At 46.6% G+C, this 14,867-nt stretch overlaps 1 protein-coding gene across 1 annotated transcript; it reads left to right on the top strand.

Moving 5' to 3' along the window:
• Window positions 1-4,224: 4,224 nt before the first annotated feature.
• LOC133495612 (liprin-alpha-3-like) lies at window positions 4,225-14,297 on the top strand. The gene is made up of 29 exons (XM_061810475.1): window positions 4,225-4,324; window positions 4,474-4,638; window positions 5,374-5,448; window positions 5,554-5,613; window positions 5,794-5,922; window positions 6,119-6,211; window positions 6,905-6,957; window positions 7,204-7,432; window positions 7,521-7,604; window positions 7,678-7,809; window positions 7,885-7,947; window positions 8,064-8,143; window positions 8,267-8,453; window positions 8,540-8,730; window positions 8,825-9,068; window positions 9,159-9,298; window positions 9,392-9,540; window positions 9,629-9,725; window positions 9,800-9,881; window positions 9,950-10,150; window positions 10,227-10,289; window positions 10,663-10,689; window positions 10,790-10,965; window positions 11,034-11,131; window positions 11,207-11,382; window positions 11,791-11,859; window positions 12,125-12,287; window positions 13,179-13,247; window positions 13,329-14,297. The coding sequence occupies exons 2-28, from the start codon at window positions 4,528-4,530 to the stop codon at window positions 13,229-13,231; spliced, it is 3,225 nt and encodes a 1,074-aa protein (XP_061666459.1). The 5' UTR covers window positions 4,225-4,324; window positions 4,474-4,527; the 3' UTR covers window positions 13,232-13,247; window positions 13,329-14,297.
• Window positions 14,298-14,867: the final 570 nt, after the last annotated feature.

Consider the following 14,867-nt stretch of genomic DNA (forward strand, 5'->3'; position numbering starts at 1 on the left):
GATGTGCGAAGTGATGCCCACCATTTCTGAGGATGGGCGAAGCGGCACGGCAGGGGGCTCCTCCTCTCCCGCCGGGACCGGGGTGGGAGGCCCCGGCGGTGCCATGGGAGGCGGAGGAGGCGGAGGAGGAGGAGGAGGAGGAGGCTTTGGCGGGAGGGACATGCGAGGCGGGGGAGACGAAGGAGGCAGCACGGGGAACCTGGAGTCTCTGATGGTCAACATGCTGACGGAGCGAGAGAGGCTGCTGGAGAACCTCAGGGAGACGCAGGAGAGTCTGGGAACGGCGCAGCTTCGCCTACGAGAGCTCAGCCACGAGAAGGAGTCCCTCCAGAGGCAGCTCTCCATCGCCCTGCCGCAGGTACGCCGCTGTGCGTTTGAGCATACGGTCGGTGTGCAAACACGAGGTGCGCGTCGCAAAAGCAATCATTTAGCCGCGCATCGGTCCACTCGGATGGAGCGTTCGCGACTGATGTGATCGGCTACATTCGCTCTCTCAAAAGTAGGTTTCCGTTTCCAGGGACAAAAGGTTGGTTCGGCCCAACTTTACAGCGGCGACCGGTTCTGGTCAGCTAACTTGCAAGTGATTCATACATCACAGCGTAGCATGGCAAACTCGTCACATTATTCCTATGAATAATGAGCACCAAAAAATGACAGTTTAATATATAGAGGCCGTGCACGTGACGGCGCCGTATTGCCGGTCAAAAAGAGCTGCTCGACAGTTGAACCGGAGCAGAATATTCACAATGCCCGAGACTTGTTGTGCTGTTGGTTGTTACAATAGACGAGACAGATGTTCAACGAGATATTCTATGGAATATCAGATGAAAAGACGAGAAAATATCGATGGATTTCGGCAATTAAACGTGATGGATGGTGCCCGATCAAATACACACGACTGTGTAGCGATCGCTTCATTTCAGGTAGGAATTATTCTTCTCAATCTCAAATTACCAATAAGTATTTATAATTTTAATAATGCCAAGTTGGCTCATTTGAGAACAATTCATGTTTTAAAAAAGAAAATAAACCGTCTGTCGCAGAGGTTTACGTGTGGCACCGATACGCTTCCGTGTACGGAGGAGCCGACTCGCTGTCCTTTTCTTTTTTTTCAGTTACAGTTAATGAATGCGAGTTTGTGTAAAACCAAGGCTCATTTATTTGAATATTGATATTTGTATTGAAAAAATCCGAGTGGCTCCATCACTATGTGGGATTTATTCTTGATTGAGAGCAGATCCAGCAAGGAAGTATTTCTATGCGTCCAGACTTTTCTACGCTTTCAAACTCTTCCATGTAAATCTCGACGACTTACTCACCAGGTCCATGTGTAGATCCGGTTGTCCAAGTCGAGCAGAAGCGGGTTAATGGCCCAATTTCTTATCGGCGAAAACATCGACTTCGGCATTAAATATGGGTCCTCTATGCCAAGTATCTCTCATTTTTCTACGTAACTTCGTTTATTATCACCTTCTAAATGTTTAATGGTATCGGACAAAACTCCTGACGTATTTTCATGTCGTCTCCAACCAATTTAGCACTGAAGAATTGTTTTTTTGACCGTCACTTCCGGCCAGTGACGTGATTTGACGACGTAGGTGCACGAGCTCTATTGACAAAGATAAATAGCGTTCATCAGTTGTACTACGTGATGCACATACAATGCCACGGTTTTGGAGGTAAATTGTAGCTAATCGTGTGACATTACTTTGACATTCGCTCCGAAAGAGTCCAATAACCTGGAATGTTAGCATTTTAAAATGTAGTTTTTAAAAGTAGGCCGAAACCTGAAACCTCTCATTAGGTTGCACAAATGTTTATCAGATCTACGTGCCCATTTTTGCGCGGGGGCCCAGAGCAAGCGAGCGCCCTGTGAGGTAACTGTTGCCACCGTGTCGTATCACGGTCGAGTGCTGTATGAGTACTTGGCTGTGAAGTGAGCTCATGAGACAGTAAGCCTTTGCGGTGACAGTTCAAGCGGCAGCGAGCGGCACACTAAGTGAATGCTAAAATCCTCCTTCTGCACCCTCGCTAACGTTTTCGTCGACTGTAAGCCAGCGCAGGTTCGCATATCCCGGCCCAAAAGTCCCTCGCTGATTTCCACTTGTTGTGTAATCGGCGGCGGCGATAAATAACGCTGCAAGATATCTGCTAAATGGTGGGAGCCCCGTTTGAATGAGTACTTGATAGTCGAGGAATCCTCTTTGGCGTACTGGGAGGATTTGCTGATTAATAATGAGTGTTATTTTGAGGGGTTTCTTCCTCCAGCTACGACGAACAGCTTTGGCGTTTTCCTCCGGGATCAATCCCCACTTCTGACGGTGCGCGCGAGGCGTTTGCTAGCGTGTTTACTTTGCCGTCGCACTCTGCTGTCTCCTCGGCTGTACTGCTGAGGATCCTGCCGGGATCCGCAGAGGAAAATGTGCGAGCGTGAGATAGATTCATGGAGATTCTTCCTCGGCGAGGCAGTAGCAGACAGCTACAGTTATTTTTTCATAAAAAGACTTATTTTATTTCTGGTTTTCAGGTGAAAGCTAGTAATTAGCATTTTAGGTATTCCATTTATTAAGCAATTGATTCAGGAATAAAGAGGCAAATTTGGTGAAAAAAGGAAGTCCAAAGAGATGTTTGATGTCTGATTGACAGGATATTCATAATTCAAGAGGATTTTGACGACTCGGTGACACCGGTGACATGGCGTGCATGGTGGTTTTCCATGCTCAGCTCCAGATATCTTACTTAAGGTATAGAGTGCTCTAATTCCTTATTTTTAACTTAATCTTGCTGAACGGAGCTAAATAATTCACCCAAGAAACTGTAAAAGTCTACTCCGCGAGAAGGCGCACCTGATAGCCTTTAATTTTCCCAAAATCCGACAGTGCGCCTTATAATCCAGCGCGCCTTATATATGAATCGATATTAAGCCACAACGTGTCTCGCTTATAGTGTGGAAAATACGGTACTCGCTCACCCATCCTGTCCCAACGTTCTCTCACTAGTTTTTGTCATCTCTTTACGCCCAATTGTTAAATAACAATGATAATTACATTATCGACATTAAATGGCATCAGAGAGGTGTGATTTTTTTTTTTTTTGTTTCTTTTCAAAAGATTGTTTTAATAATATTCTACTCTTGGGTCATACAACAGGATTACACTTTTTATATATAGTATTATATGATTATTACTGTAAATGGCACTTTTACGCTTCTCATTAGGTATAGTAAATTTCTGCTCCAAATCTTACCTATCTTGCAAAATTCAAACACGTTAATACAACAGCTATAAACTATATTTTGTCACATTCCATGCAAACCCCAATTGCAGCGCTGCAATCACCGCCAACACTTTTTTTTTTTGACGATTTTTACTGTATCACGGGTCGAGCAGCAGATTATGTTTGCACTCGTGTACAAAGAGCTAGCGTGAGATGGAAAAAAGACAAAAACGAACAAGAAAGGCCAACTGAGAAGCTGACTGCCTTCCAAAGCAGAACCAATCCCATCAGTCCCAAAGACCCACTGTGTCGCCATCTGCATCCACCTCTCTTTGGCTCGGTCCTCTTCTCTCATTGAAGCCTCGCTTCTGTCTAATCTTTCCAAGACGGGAACCGAAAACGTCCCTGTTATCGTCGCATATCGCACGTAATACAAACACGAGGCCTTGAATTTTTTTGATTTATGTGTTTTTGTTTTTGTTTTTTGTTTTTTTTACGGGAGCGTCACCATATAGAGAGAATCATTAACCAAACTGCCTAAAATACATTTTTGAGGCACAAATTTGCTCTGGTTTTGTTTTCCGTGATAAGGACGGTGCAAAATGGGTCCTCTGGTGTTGTAAAATTACACATCGATAGTATGTTTGTCGGGTTTTTTACATGAGGTAGGGTTGGGAGGGGAAGGGGGGGGGGGGCCTCTGGTGTATTCCAGTGCAGGGCCATTGTGTAACTGAGTGATGTAACACATCCATGTGTTCGCAAGGCGAGTGGTAGTGAAATATGTGTCATTGATTTACGCGATTATAATGTCATACAACACGGCCGTCCTCATGGTCGTCATCTTGTGTTTCTGTGTATCATATAGTAGTTATTGAATTACATTTTTATGTTTGTCTTGGGTTGTTTTCACCTCCCTCGTAAACACACAGGCGAGCTCTAAACGCGGCGGCGGTTGAAATAATGTTTGTTCTGCCGGCCCCCTGAACGCATCTCTTCGGTTCTGCAGGAGTTTGCTGTGTTGACGAAAGAGCTCAACGTTTGCCGGGAGCAGCTTCTGGAGAGGGAGGAGGAGATTGCTGAGCTCAAGGCGGAGAGAAACAACACACGTGTAAGATGTTCAGCCGCCATTTTTTTTTTCTTATTAGCACGTTGACGGCCGCGGCGTTATCTCCCTCGCCCTTCGCGCTCGTGACAGCAGTCCGCCTGGCTTCGTTTTTCTGCTCCATATTTTACCCGTACCCGTCTGCACACGATTAGCTGCTGCTGGAGCACCTGGAGTGTCTGGTGTCCCGTCACGAGCGCAGTCTGAGGATGACGGTGGTCAAGCGGCAAGCCCAGTCGCCCGCAGGAGTGTCCAGTGAGGTGGAAGTCCTCAAGGCCCTCAAGTCTCTCTTTGAGCACCACAAGGCTCTGGATGAAAAGGTGGCTCAAAATACCGACGTTTTCTGTTGTCCGGCATGCTCCGTCGACCCTTGCGAGCATAAGCGGCTTGGAAAATGAATGCATAATAGATTGTTTTGTGTCATTTTTCTGTTCATTTTGCAAAATATTTTCTTGCGGGGAGAATAGAAGTACAAAACAGATAACAAATTGCCTTTTATATAATTCATTCCATGGGCCGATTTTGACTTTTGAGCACCAAAAACATACATATGTCAATACTACTTCAGAGTTGCATGATAAAAGATTTGGTGGTGTGCAGAATTCAGTGTTGTTTGGACCGCCGGTGTTTTTTTTTTGTTTTGTTTTTTTTTTTTTTTTTGTCTTTAGTCTTACTTAACCCATTCATGGGCAGGATGGCAATTTTTTTGCCTTGAGATAAAAGTCTCCTCACAGGCCACAATCAAGGAAATAACACTTCTTTTTCGTTTATGGTTACTTTATATGATAACTTTATTGATTTATAATGTCGTCCCAAAAATGGGACGCTGCCAGTGAGAGGGTACTTGGGTTCTTTTAGTAGATTGTCCCAAAAATCAGAATCAGATTAAAATTAAACTTAAATATTTTGATCTACTGGAGGATATAATGCGTGAAAATCATGATGTCCCAAAAATAGGACGCTGCCCATGAATGGTTTCATCCAACACCATTCAGAAAAAGGCTAATGAAATGAGCCCAAATTTAGACCCATCTGGCGGCATCCTTCTCTCGCAGGTTCGAGAGCGTCTCCGAGTGGCCCTCGAGAGGGTGTCCATGTTGGAGGATCAGCTAGCCGCGTCTTCTCAAGAGGTAAAGTCGCATCAATTTGCATCCCTGACAAATCCGTGCTCCCCAGCGGCAAGCTCATGTTGATTAGTGTTCTCTGTCGGCCTGCTTTTGTGTCCCTCTTTCTAGGTAATCTCTTTAAGAGACCAAATTAAAAGGCGTCAACAAGGGTTGGACGGCGGGAAAGATGTAAGGGAGGGTTTTATGGATGTTGGTTCCAGTTGTTTTGTTTTTGTGTACGTGTTAGCGACCAGAGGTCAAGTAGAAAAGTGGATGTATGGGTATCATGAGTGTGATTTCTACTTTTGTCAAACCTCGCATTCCTTCGATTTTCCTTGCTCACAATATTTTTTTGTGTCACCACCTCAGCGATTACCCAACGGTCCCGCTTCTGGCTTGGAGGACAGCGAGCTGGAAAGACAGCGGGAAGTAGAGATAGAGCGTCAGAGAGCCGAACTCTCCCAGCTGAGAGAAAGACTGGCTCTCATGTGCCGGCAGGTGAGTGGGCGCAGGTTTACACCCCCCACCCTCCACACACACACACACACCACACACACACACACACACACACACACACTCAACAAAGTAAACTGATGATTTGTAATGAATCACTGTCAATATTTTATTTACACTCGCTGCTGCGGGAGTGACTTGACTCACTTGGGTTGTCGTCCTGCGTCCCTTTTTGTGGCAGGTCGGCGAAATAGAGGAACAGCTTGCGTCCGCCAGGAGGGAGGTGACAAAGTCGGAGGAGGCCAATCAGAAGCTCCAACGGGAAGTGAAAGAGGTCTGTCGGGCCAATCTGTCCGAAACCCTGAGCTCCTTTCACGCTGGGGGGGTGGGGTGTGGGGGCTCCCAGTGAATATCTGAACGGAATTGGCAGACAGTATGTCATTGAGGATATCGTTTAAGGGTCAAGTTAGGATTCAAAGAAGATATTGTGCATTTTAGTCATAATTAAAAATAGGGAATTGTGGCCGTAACAACGGTTGGAATTAACCAATCAAACCTTTTGTCATCTGCCTACTTGTGAAAAACTGGAGAGCACAGGTGTCAAACTCAAGGCCCGGGGAACAGACCCGGCCCGCCGGGTGATTTTATGTGGCCCGTTGAGGGAAATCATGTGTACCAACTTCCATTTTTTTGTTCAAATATGTACCAAAATTTCAAATTGTCATATCGGAAATGATAATGTTGAGATAGCACAAGCATTGTTCTGTTACCAAACAACAATATCTGGAGAAAATCCATTATCCTTGATTTCTGATTCCAAAAGTAGTTCATTATGTATTAGTTCATTTTTATGGTTTCACAGCCAAAACGGCCCTCTAACGGAAACCGCGAGTACAATGTGGCCCGTGACAAAAAATGAGTTTGACACCCCTGCTGTAGAGTACCCAGGAAATTCAGTGACATAGTGTAAACTAATGAATCCGTAGGTTTTTCCACACATAACCAAGAACTTCTTTTCCTCTTTCAGGCCCTTTGCCAAAGAGAGGACATGGAGGAACGGATAACAACACTAGAACGCAGGTAACCAATTTCAAGGGTAACTGCACATATGGCACAATCCACAATATTTTATGCATTGTTTGAATGACCTGCTCAATGTAGCTTCCATTGAGTTGTTTGATGGAGTTTCGGTATTCACACTAATCATGTCCATAGGAGTACAGTCACGCCGAAACAGAACAGCACCTGTCTCCACAAAAAACGAATGCATAGAGTTCTTCTCGCTCTCAGTACTTTGGTTACAATTTCATCTGGTTTGGTTTGAAGGTACCTCAGCGCTCAAAGGGAAGCGACCTCCCTCCACGATATCAAGGACAAGTTGGAAAACGACCTGGCCAGCAAGGAGTCCCTCCACAGGCAGAGCGAGGAGAAAAACAGGCAACTCCAGGAGCGTTTGGACGAAGCCAAGCAGAAACTCCAGCAAACCTTGCAACGGGCTGAGACGCTGCCTGAGATCGAAGCGCAGCTCGCGCAACGGGTTGCCGCTCTCAACAAGGTACGAGGGAACAAACTTTACATTTTTAAACGGCTCTCCGGTCTTCTCTCGCCGCTATTGTCAGTTGATCAAACTGTTGGGTTTTTAGGCAGAAGAGCGCCACGGTAACTTTGAAGAGCGACTACGGCAAATGGAAGCTCAGCTTGAAGAGAAGAACCAAGAGCTACAGAGGGTAAACGTCCTCTCGCTTCCTTCCAAAACGGTCTGCTGTCCGTCAACACGCAGTTTCCGCTTGCTCCGTTCAGGCTAGGCAGAGGGAAAAAATGAACGACGAACACAACAAACGACTCTCCGACACCGTCGACAAACTTCTGTCCGAGTCCAACGAGAGACTCCAGCTGCATCTTAAAGAGAGGATGGCAGCGCTGGAAGAAAAGGTAACCTCGTCAGCTAACTCCAAGTTTGCTGGCAATGACAAGTCCCAGATGTAGATTTAATTCTTCCTTTTCTAGAATGCGCTCTCTGAAGAACTGGCTAATATGAAGAAAATCCAGGATGACCTTCTTGCTAACAAGGTATTCGGCTGTCGTGTTGAGGTGTTTTCCTAATGCTAACCAGACGTTCAACATTCTCGCTGAGAAAAATGAGAATTTACAAGCTCACATGGAGTACTTTTCCTTTTGTATTCCAGGAGCAGCTCATTGCTGAGCTGGAACGGATCCAACTGGAGCTGGACCAGCTGAGGGGCAGGCCTGGCTCATCTTATTCCAGGTTTGTCATAATGAACCATAAAAACAGTTGATTTATACCCCGCTCGGCCACTAACAGATGAACAAAGCGTTGTCATTCACAAGTATGAAGGAATAACACGAGGAATCTGTGTTTCACTTGTAGGGCGGGCAGCGTGAGCTCACTTCCATCCACCTTGTTTCGAAGATCTCTCCCAGGGAGCGCCTCGGAGCTGCGCTACCCCCAGGGCGGCGGCTCCCTCCCGGCCGGCTACAGCAGCTCCTCCGGCGGCGTGGTGGTCCGGCGGACTCACCGCGGCCGCTGGGGGCCAGCTAGGGACGACTGCAACAAGGTGGCCGTCTCGCGCTGAGTCGACGACGCGTCGGGTTTTCGAACCCATCCCTTCATATGCTCCTTTCCCATGGTACCTCCTTGCAGTATGGCGAATGGGATAGTGGCAGTATGATGGGTCCAGGGTTTGAGGGCGTGGAGGGAGTCTGTTCGGACGACGAGGATGACAGGGAGACTCTATTTGGGTCAGAGCTGCTATCGCCTAGCGGTCAGACGGATGTGCAGACTTTAGCTATTATGCTACAGGAGCAACTGGAGGCCATCAACAAGGAGATTAAGTATGCGAGCTTAATTGCGGTGAAGGGAAATGATTTGAGATACCAATGCCATCTAGGGACATTTTTTAATTGGACTTTTTGATTGTCTGCTCAGACTCATCCAGGAGGAGAAGGAGAGCACGGAACTGAGGGCGGAAGAGATCGAGAGTCGGGTGAGCAGCGTGGCACTGGACGCGTCCCCGATTCCGCCGTCTTCGCTGGGAGGCCGAGACAGCGTTGGTCGGGGATACATGACCCCCTCCATCACCTCCTCCACGCTGGCGTCTCCCTCGCCCCCCAGCTCCGGCCACTCCACCCCACGCCTGCCGCATTCTCCTGCGAGGGATACTGACAGACAGGTAAAAAGCTGTCTCATTCGCCTTTTCACAAGGACAATCCATCGAGGCCGTGCTTCCGTGTAAATCGAATCAACTCTTGACCCCGTGTAGAACAGCAAAGACGGCGAAGAGTGCCGAGCACTCGCCTTGATCGATTCCAACACTCCCGCCGTCCCTCGAGCCCTGCGACTCGACCGGATGACGCACACTCACCCGGGAGCGGGTCTGGATGACCACAGGGAATTTCGCAGGTATGAGAAATCTGGACTCTGAGATGCTTGGCTGGCAAAGACCCAGCGTGTGACGGGTTCTTCCTTTCAAACCACTGGCCCGTTCGTCCTTAGTCTGTCTGCCGACGGCGCCATCACGGCGAGCCAGGATTCTCTCCACAAAGCCAGCAAAAAGAAAAGCATTAAGTCCTCCATCGGCCGTCTCTTCGGAAAAAAGGAAAAGGGGAGGATCGGTGCACCTGGACGCGAGTCTACCTCTTTGGGCGAGTGTCCTCACTGATAACATTTTGCCCGCCGGCTTCTTGTGCTGCAGTCCTCACAACTGAACATTGCATCTGCGAACCGTTTCAGCCTCAACGCCTTCAGATGACTTGGGCCCGGCAGACCCACTGGGCCTAGCTAAACTTGGGACCGGAACAGTTGAAAAAGACCGTCGCAGCAAAAAGAAGTGAGATTCAAATCGTTCACAGACAAAATCAATGGAGGTAATATTCCATTTTTAATATTGCATTCCGTTGCCAGGCATGACCTACTCGAGGAGGCTTGTCGTCAGGGTTTGCCTTTTGCCTCGTGGGATGGTCCGACGGTCGTTACGTGGCTCGAGGTATATCTACAGCCGGCTATTTTTTGTCACCAAATAGTCTAAAAATATGCATTTTCTGCTTTTTGCAGTTGTGGGTCGGAATGCCGGCGTGGTACGTGGCAGCGTGCCGCGCCAACGTGAAGAGCGGCGCCATCATGGCCAACCTTTCCGACACAGAGATCCAGCGAGAGATTGGCATCAGCAACCCTCTGCACAGGCTCAAACTCCGGCTTGCCATCCAGGAAATGGTTTCCCTCACCAGCCCCTCGGCGCCGGCGAGCACACGTTCGGTCGGTAACGCAAACGCAAACGTTGCCTCGTCTCCTAAAACCCGACCGGCAGTCATTTTGAATTCCATCTTTGCAGTCAACCAGTAATATTTGGATGACACATGCTGAGATGGAGTCACTCGCTGCTGCCACTAAGCCAGTAAGACCCATTTTAAAAACTGTTGTCCTTAAGTGTACAAAAGGTTCCAAAGCAACACTTCTGCCTGAACAATTACAAATAGAATAGTTTCCATGTTCTCATCAACTTGACATGTTTTTTTTTCTTTTTCTTTGTCTTTTATTAGGCCTGTTTGGCGAAACCTTTCCCTTACTGTTCCCTTAAAATCTGTGCGGATGTAATGTTTGTTTCCGACTAATTTTCACTAACAAAAACTTCTCCTTCTTCTGCCTTCCTTCTCCTCATACCGTTTTCACCGTAACACACACACGCACACATGCAATACACACTTTTCCTCTCTGTGCACCTCTCCACTCCTCCTCTCTCTCATTATTTCTCCATCTCGAACCACAAGGAACAGAAAGAGTTCAGCTGGGATCAGGTGAGTTTCGGGGTCAATAGGGCGTCAGTCTTTCACTTGTTGCTATCTTCTAGGAAAGATGTAAAAGTGAAGTTTACTTTGAATTATTCTTCGTGGACAGATCCTGGCTTACGGCGACATGAACCACGAGTGGGTGGGAAACGAGTGGCTGCCCAGTCTGGGTTTGCCCCAGTACCGCTCTTACTTCATGGAGTCACTGGTGGACGCCCGAATGCTCGACCACCTCACCAAGAAAGAGCTGAGGGGCCAGCTGAAGATGGTGGACAGTTTCCACAGGTTAGATGACGGGAGACATTTTCTGTTTTTGATCCGTTTCTTCACCCGCACACTCCGCTTCTCCGTAGGGTGAGCCTCCATTACGGCATCATGTGCTTGAAGCGCTTGAACTATGACAGGAAAGAGCTGGAGAGGAGGAGAGAGGATAGCCAACATCAGAACCAAGGTGACGTCAACTTCCTGCGGGTTGTACGCAGCGCACGTGTCAGTTCCAACTTGGTCAACGCGCCCCTCTCCTCAGATGTGATGGTGTGGTCCAACGAGCGTGTGATGTGTTGGGTCCAGTCCATCGGTCTCAAAGAGTTTGCGGACAACCTCTTGGAGAGCGGAGTTCACGGGGCGCTGCTGGCTCTCGACGACACCTTTGACTACACTGACTTGGCCCTTCTTCTCCAGATACCCAATCAGAACACGCAGGTCCAGACAAACGCCTACGATCCATTCAAAATCTCATCCGTCTCATCTGCGAGAAATGGGCTCAAGTGCCTAAACCAGGGGTGTGAAACTTGTATTGTAGTTACGGTTTACCTCAACGGCCATTATGACTGAAAGCATAAACATCTTAAATCCCGTCATCGTATTTACACACCAAATCTATGAGCTAATTTTGGAACCATAAATCAACGGTAATGGCTTTTTCAAGCATTCTTCTTTCTAATAATCTGACAGTTTGAAATTTCGGTATAGATTTTCACAAGAATCATGGACGTTGACACGGATGATTTGCCTTCGCGGTCCACATAAAGCCGGATCTGGCCCCCGGGGCCTTGAGTTTGACACCTGCGGCCTAAACGGTTACATCAGCTGATGTTCTCGGTTTTGCAGGCGAGGCAGCTCTTGGAAAAGGAGTACAACGCTCTCATCTCCATGGGAACAGAGAGGAGGCCAGACGAGGTACTGCCAGCAGAATAATCAGTCGAGATGAGGTTTATTTTCAATCCCTCCTTGCTTTTTTGTGTTGAAATATCATTTTGTGCTCACCCTTGGCGCCCGAGCTGTGTTCAGATCACTCCTAATTGCCCAATCGCAGTGCGTAAAATTGAATCCCCCGGTGGCGCGTTGTCACAATAAACAGCACTTAATCCAACCCTCCCCGCCCGACGGAGGCCGCCGCCCTCGTTAATGACTGACTAACATTACCGCATTGTGTCTCCTGCAGGACGGCACCAAGACGTTCACACGCTCGCCCTCGTGGAGGAGGATGTTCCGGGAGAAAGACCTCCGCGGCGTGACCTCCGACTCTTCGGAAACGTTACCGGCCAACTTCCGTGCCTCTGCGATCTCCACCCCGTCCGTCACCCTGAGGAAAGTCCAAAGTGAAGGTGAGGAGAGGGACTTTTGAGTTAAAACCGTAACCTGCGCGAAACCTGCAGTTTAGTGGAAAAGCATCAGAAGTCACATGGTGAGTTCATATAGTCCATGAACTCACCGTTATGAGAGCCGGTGCAAGAGTAACATTTCAACATTTCTGGATTTTGATTGACAATGTCTAATCAGTCAACTGATACATTCATGATTTTTTGGTTTGGTATGCACTGGAAAGGAGAGGAATGGAGATTAGCCGAAGTAAAACGGAATATATGTGCGTGAATGAGAGGGGAGAAGCGATAGCGAGGGTGGGCGACTTCAAATACTTGGGGTCGACAATCCAGAGCAATGGTGAGCGTGGTAAGGAAGTGAAGAAACGGGTCCAAGCAGGTTGGAACTGCTGGCGGAAGGTGTCTGGTGTTCTATGTGACAAAAGAGTTTCCGCAAGGATAAAGGGCAAAATTGGTGAGGCCGGCCATGATGCACAGATTAGAGATGGTGGCACTGAAGAGACAACAAGAAGCAGAACTGGAGGTGGCAGAAATGAAGATGTCGAGGTTCTCGCTCGGAGTGAGCTGGTTGGATAGGATTAGAAATGAGCTCATTAGAGGGACAGCCAAAGTTGGATGTTTTGGAGACAAGGTTTGAGAAAGCAGACTTCGATGATTTGGACATCTCCAGACGGGAGAGAGTGAGTATATTGGTAGAAGGGTGCTGAGGAACCTATTGAGGAACTCATTGGACTATGTCAGAGGGTTAATTCTAGGAAACTAGGTGCAATTCCGGCTACATTAGCGTTGAAGTTGAAGTGTCGACTTTAATTACAGTGAAAAGACAATGGCTGGCAGGTTACTCAATAATAATAATAATAATAATAATAATAATAATGAGCTTCTTTCCATCAGTGAATTCGGGTCAAAGAGGAGAGTCGGCATCAGTGAGAACATATTCTTGCTAAGACAAAAGCACATCAGGTGAGCGTATAGTTTTTGGGTGGTCCTGAACGCACCCAGCAAGGCTTTGTCCTCATTCTCATGATCCACATGACTTTGCAGACCTTGACCACCAACGTGAACCTGCGCAAAAAGACACAAACGACCCCTAGGAAAACGAAGACGAGAGCCAGGAGGCGACCAGCGACGCTCGAGTCGGACGTCTCGAAGAATCCGAAACTGGACGTGAACGAGGTCAAAAGATATTATGATGAACGGATGCCTTTTGAATCATGTCTCTTGTCTTTATCTCTCAATCCATTGTTGTGGCATGACGCTGTTTGATTCTGTAGAACGTGACCAACGCCTATCGTGAAATCAACTTCTGTTTTTGAGTGTGCAATGGCAATACTGACGCGTTGAATCTACAGTTTTTGGGTGGGGAGGGCGGGGGGGGGGTGCACTCCTGTTCAGAACAATAATTACTCCAATTCTTTCAGGCGAACTGGATGATTTTGATAACGAATAACCATGTCTTGGTAAAATCACAGTTCAGGATGGTTTTGGGTGGCGACACGTTCTGAAGCCATAAAATCGACGCGAGATGCACAAACGTGAACGGGACGGACAGTGAAACAATAAGAAAAGTGCTTTATGACCCTTCGAAACTGGAACATAACACATTTGTGTTCATATGCATGCCAAAATCGACCATTTGAGAGTGAACGTCAGTCATCTAATGATGTGGAAGCTTGGGTATAAGAACTTTGTAAAATGTGTGTATTTTATTTTTATCATTTTTTTAAAAATGATAATTGCTATTGTATGTATGTACAGTATGTATGCGTGTAAACTATATGTTCATTTCATACTTAGTTCTAAGATGGATGGTCTTTTCCTTTGAAGCTAAACAAAAAGAAATATGTTTTAAACGATGGACAGTCGAGATATACTACTTGTATGTGTACATTTTTGAAAAACAAATTGTCCTATGGGTTAAGTTGATATTACTGGAGAGTAGTGATGATAATTGAATATAATATGATAAATATAATGATCATGATTGTAAAAGCTGTAATTAAAAAAAAACAAGAACCCTGTACGGCACCTCTGCAAGTTATTTCAGTGCCTCATGATTTCAGCATTAATTGAACTACTGGGAGGAGCTAGCATGAAAAATGTAATCATTTTAGGGCTTCCTGGTTTAAACCCAACTTCAATATTTCTTAGAAAGGGCATTAAAAACTACGATTGAGGAAAATCTTTTAAAAGTTTATGTTTTTAGTCAGCTGGAACTTGATTTTGGGAAATTTACAAAGAGGCGCCATCATGCTAATTAGCCATAAAACGAGATTGCAGTGAATGTGCAAAAAAAATACCAAATAATATAGAGCAAATTTTCTTGACTATATTCTCCTTTCACTACCCACAAATTGTTGAACATTTTTAGCCACAAACCTTTTTTCAGCCGACTTGGTTAGAGAAAAGGGGACAAGAGTGTCATTTAGCTTACTTTGTTAGATGCTACTTTGCATGGGACGGGATTTTTTAGTCATCGGAGAAGGAAATAAATATTTGTGGCACTTAACATTTTATTGGGTACAAAGTTAGTACACATCCCTGTTAGGGCAGAATGGGTCGTAATACTGTCTCTCAAATTCT

The sequence above is a fragment of the Syngnathoides biaculeatus genome, chromosome 22, assembly GCF_019802595.1.
Source record: "Syngnathoides biaculeatus isolate LvHL_M chromosome 22, ASM1980259v1, whole genome shotgun sequence".
NCBI lineage: Eukaryota > Metazoa > Chordata > Actinopteri > Syngnathiformes > Syngnathidae > Syngnathoides > Syngnathoides biaculeatus.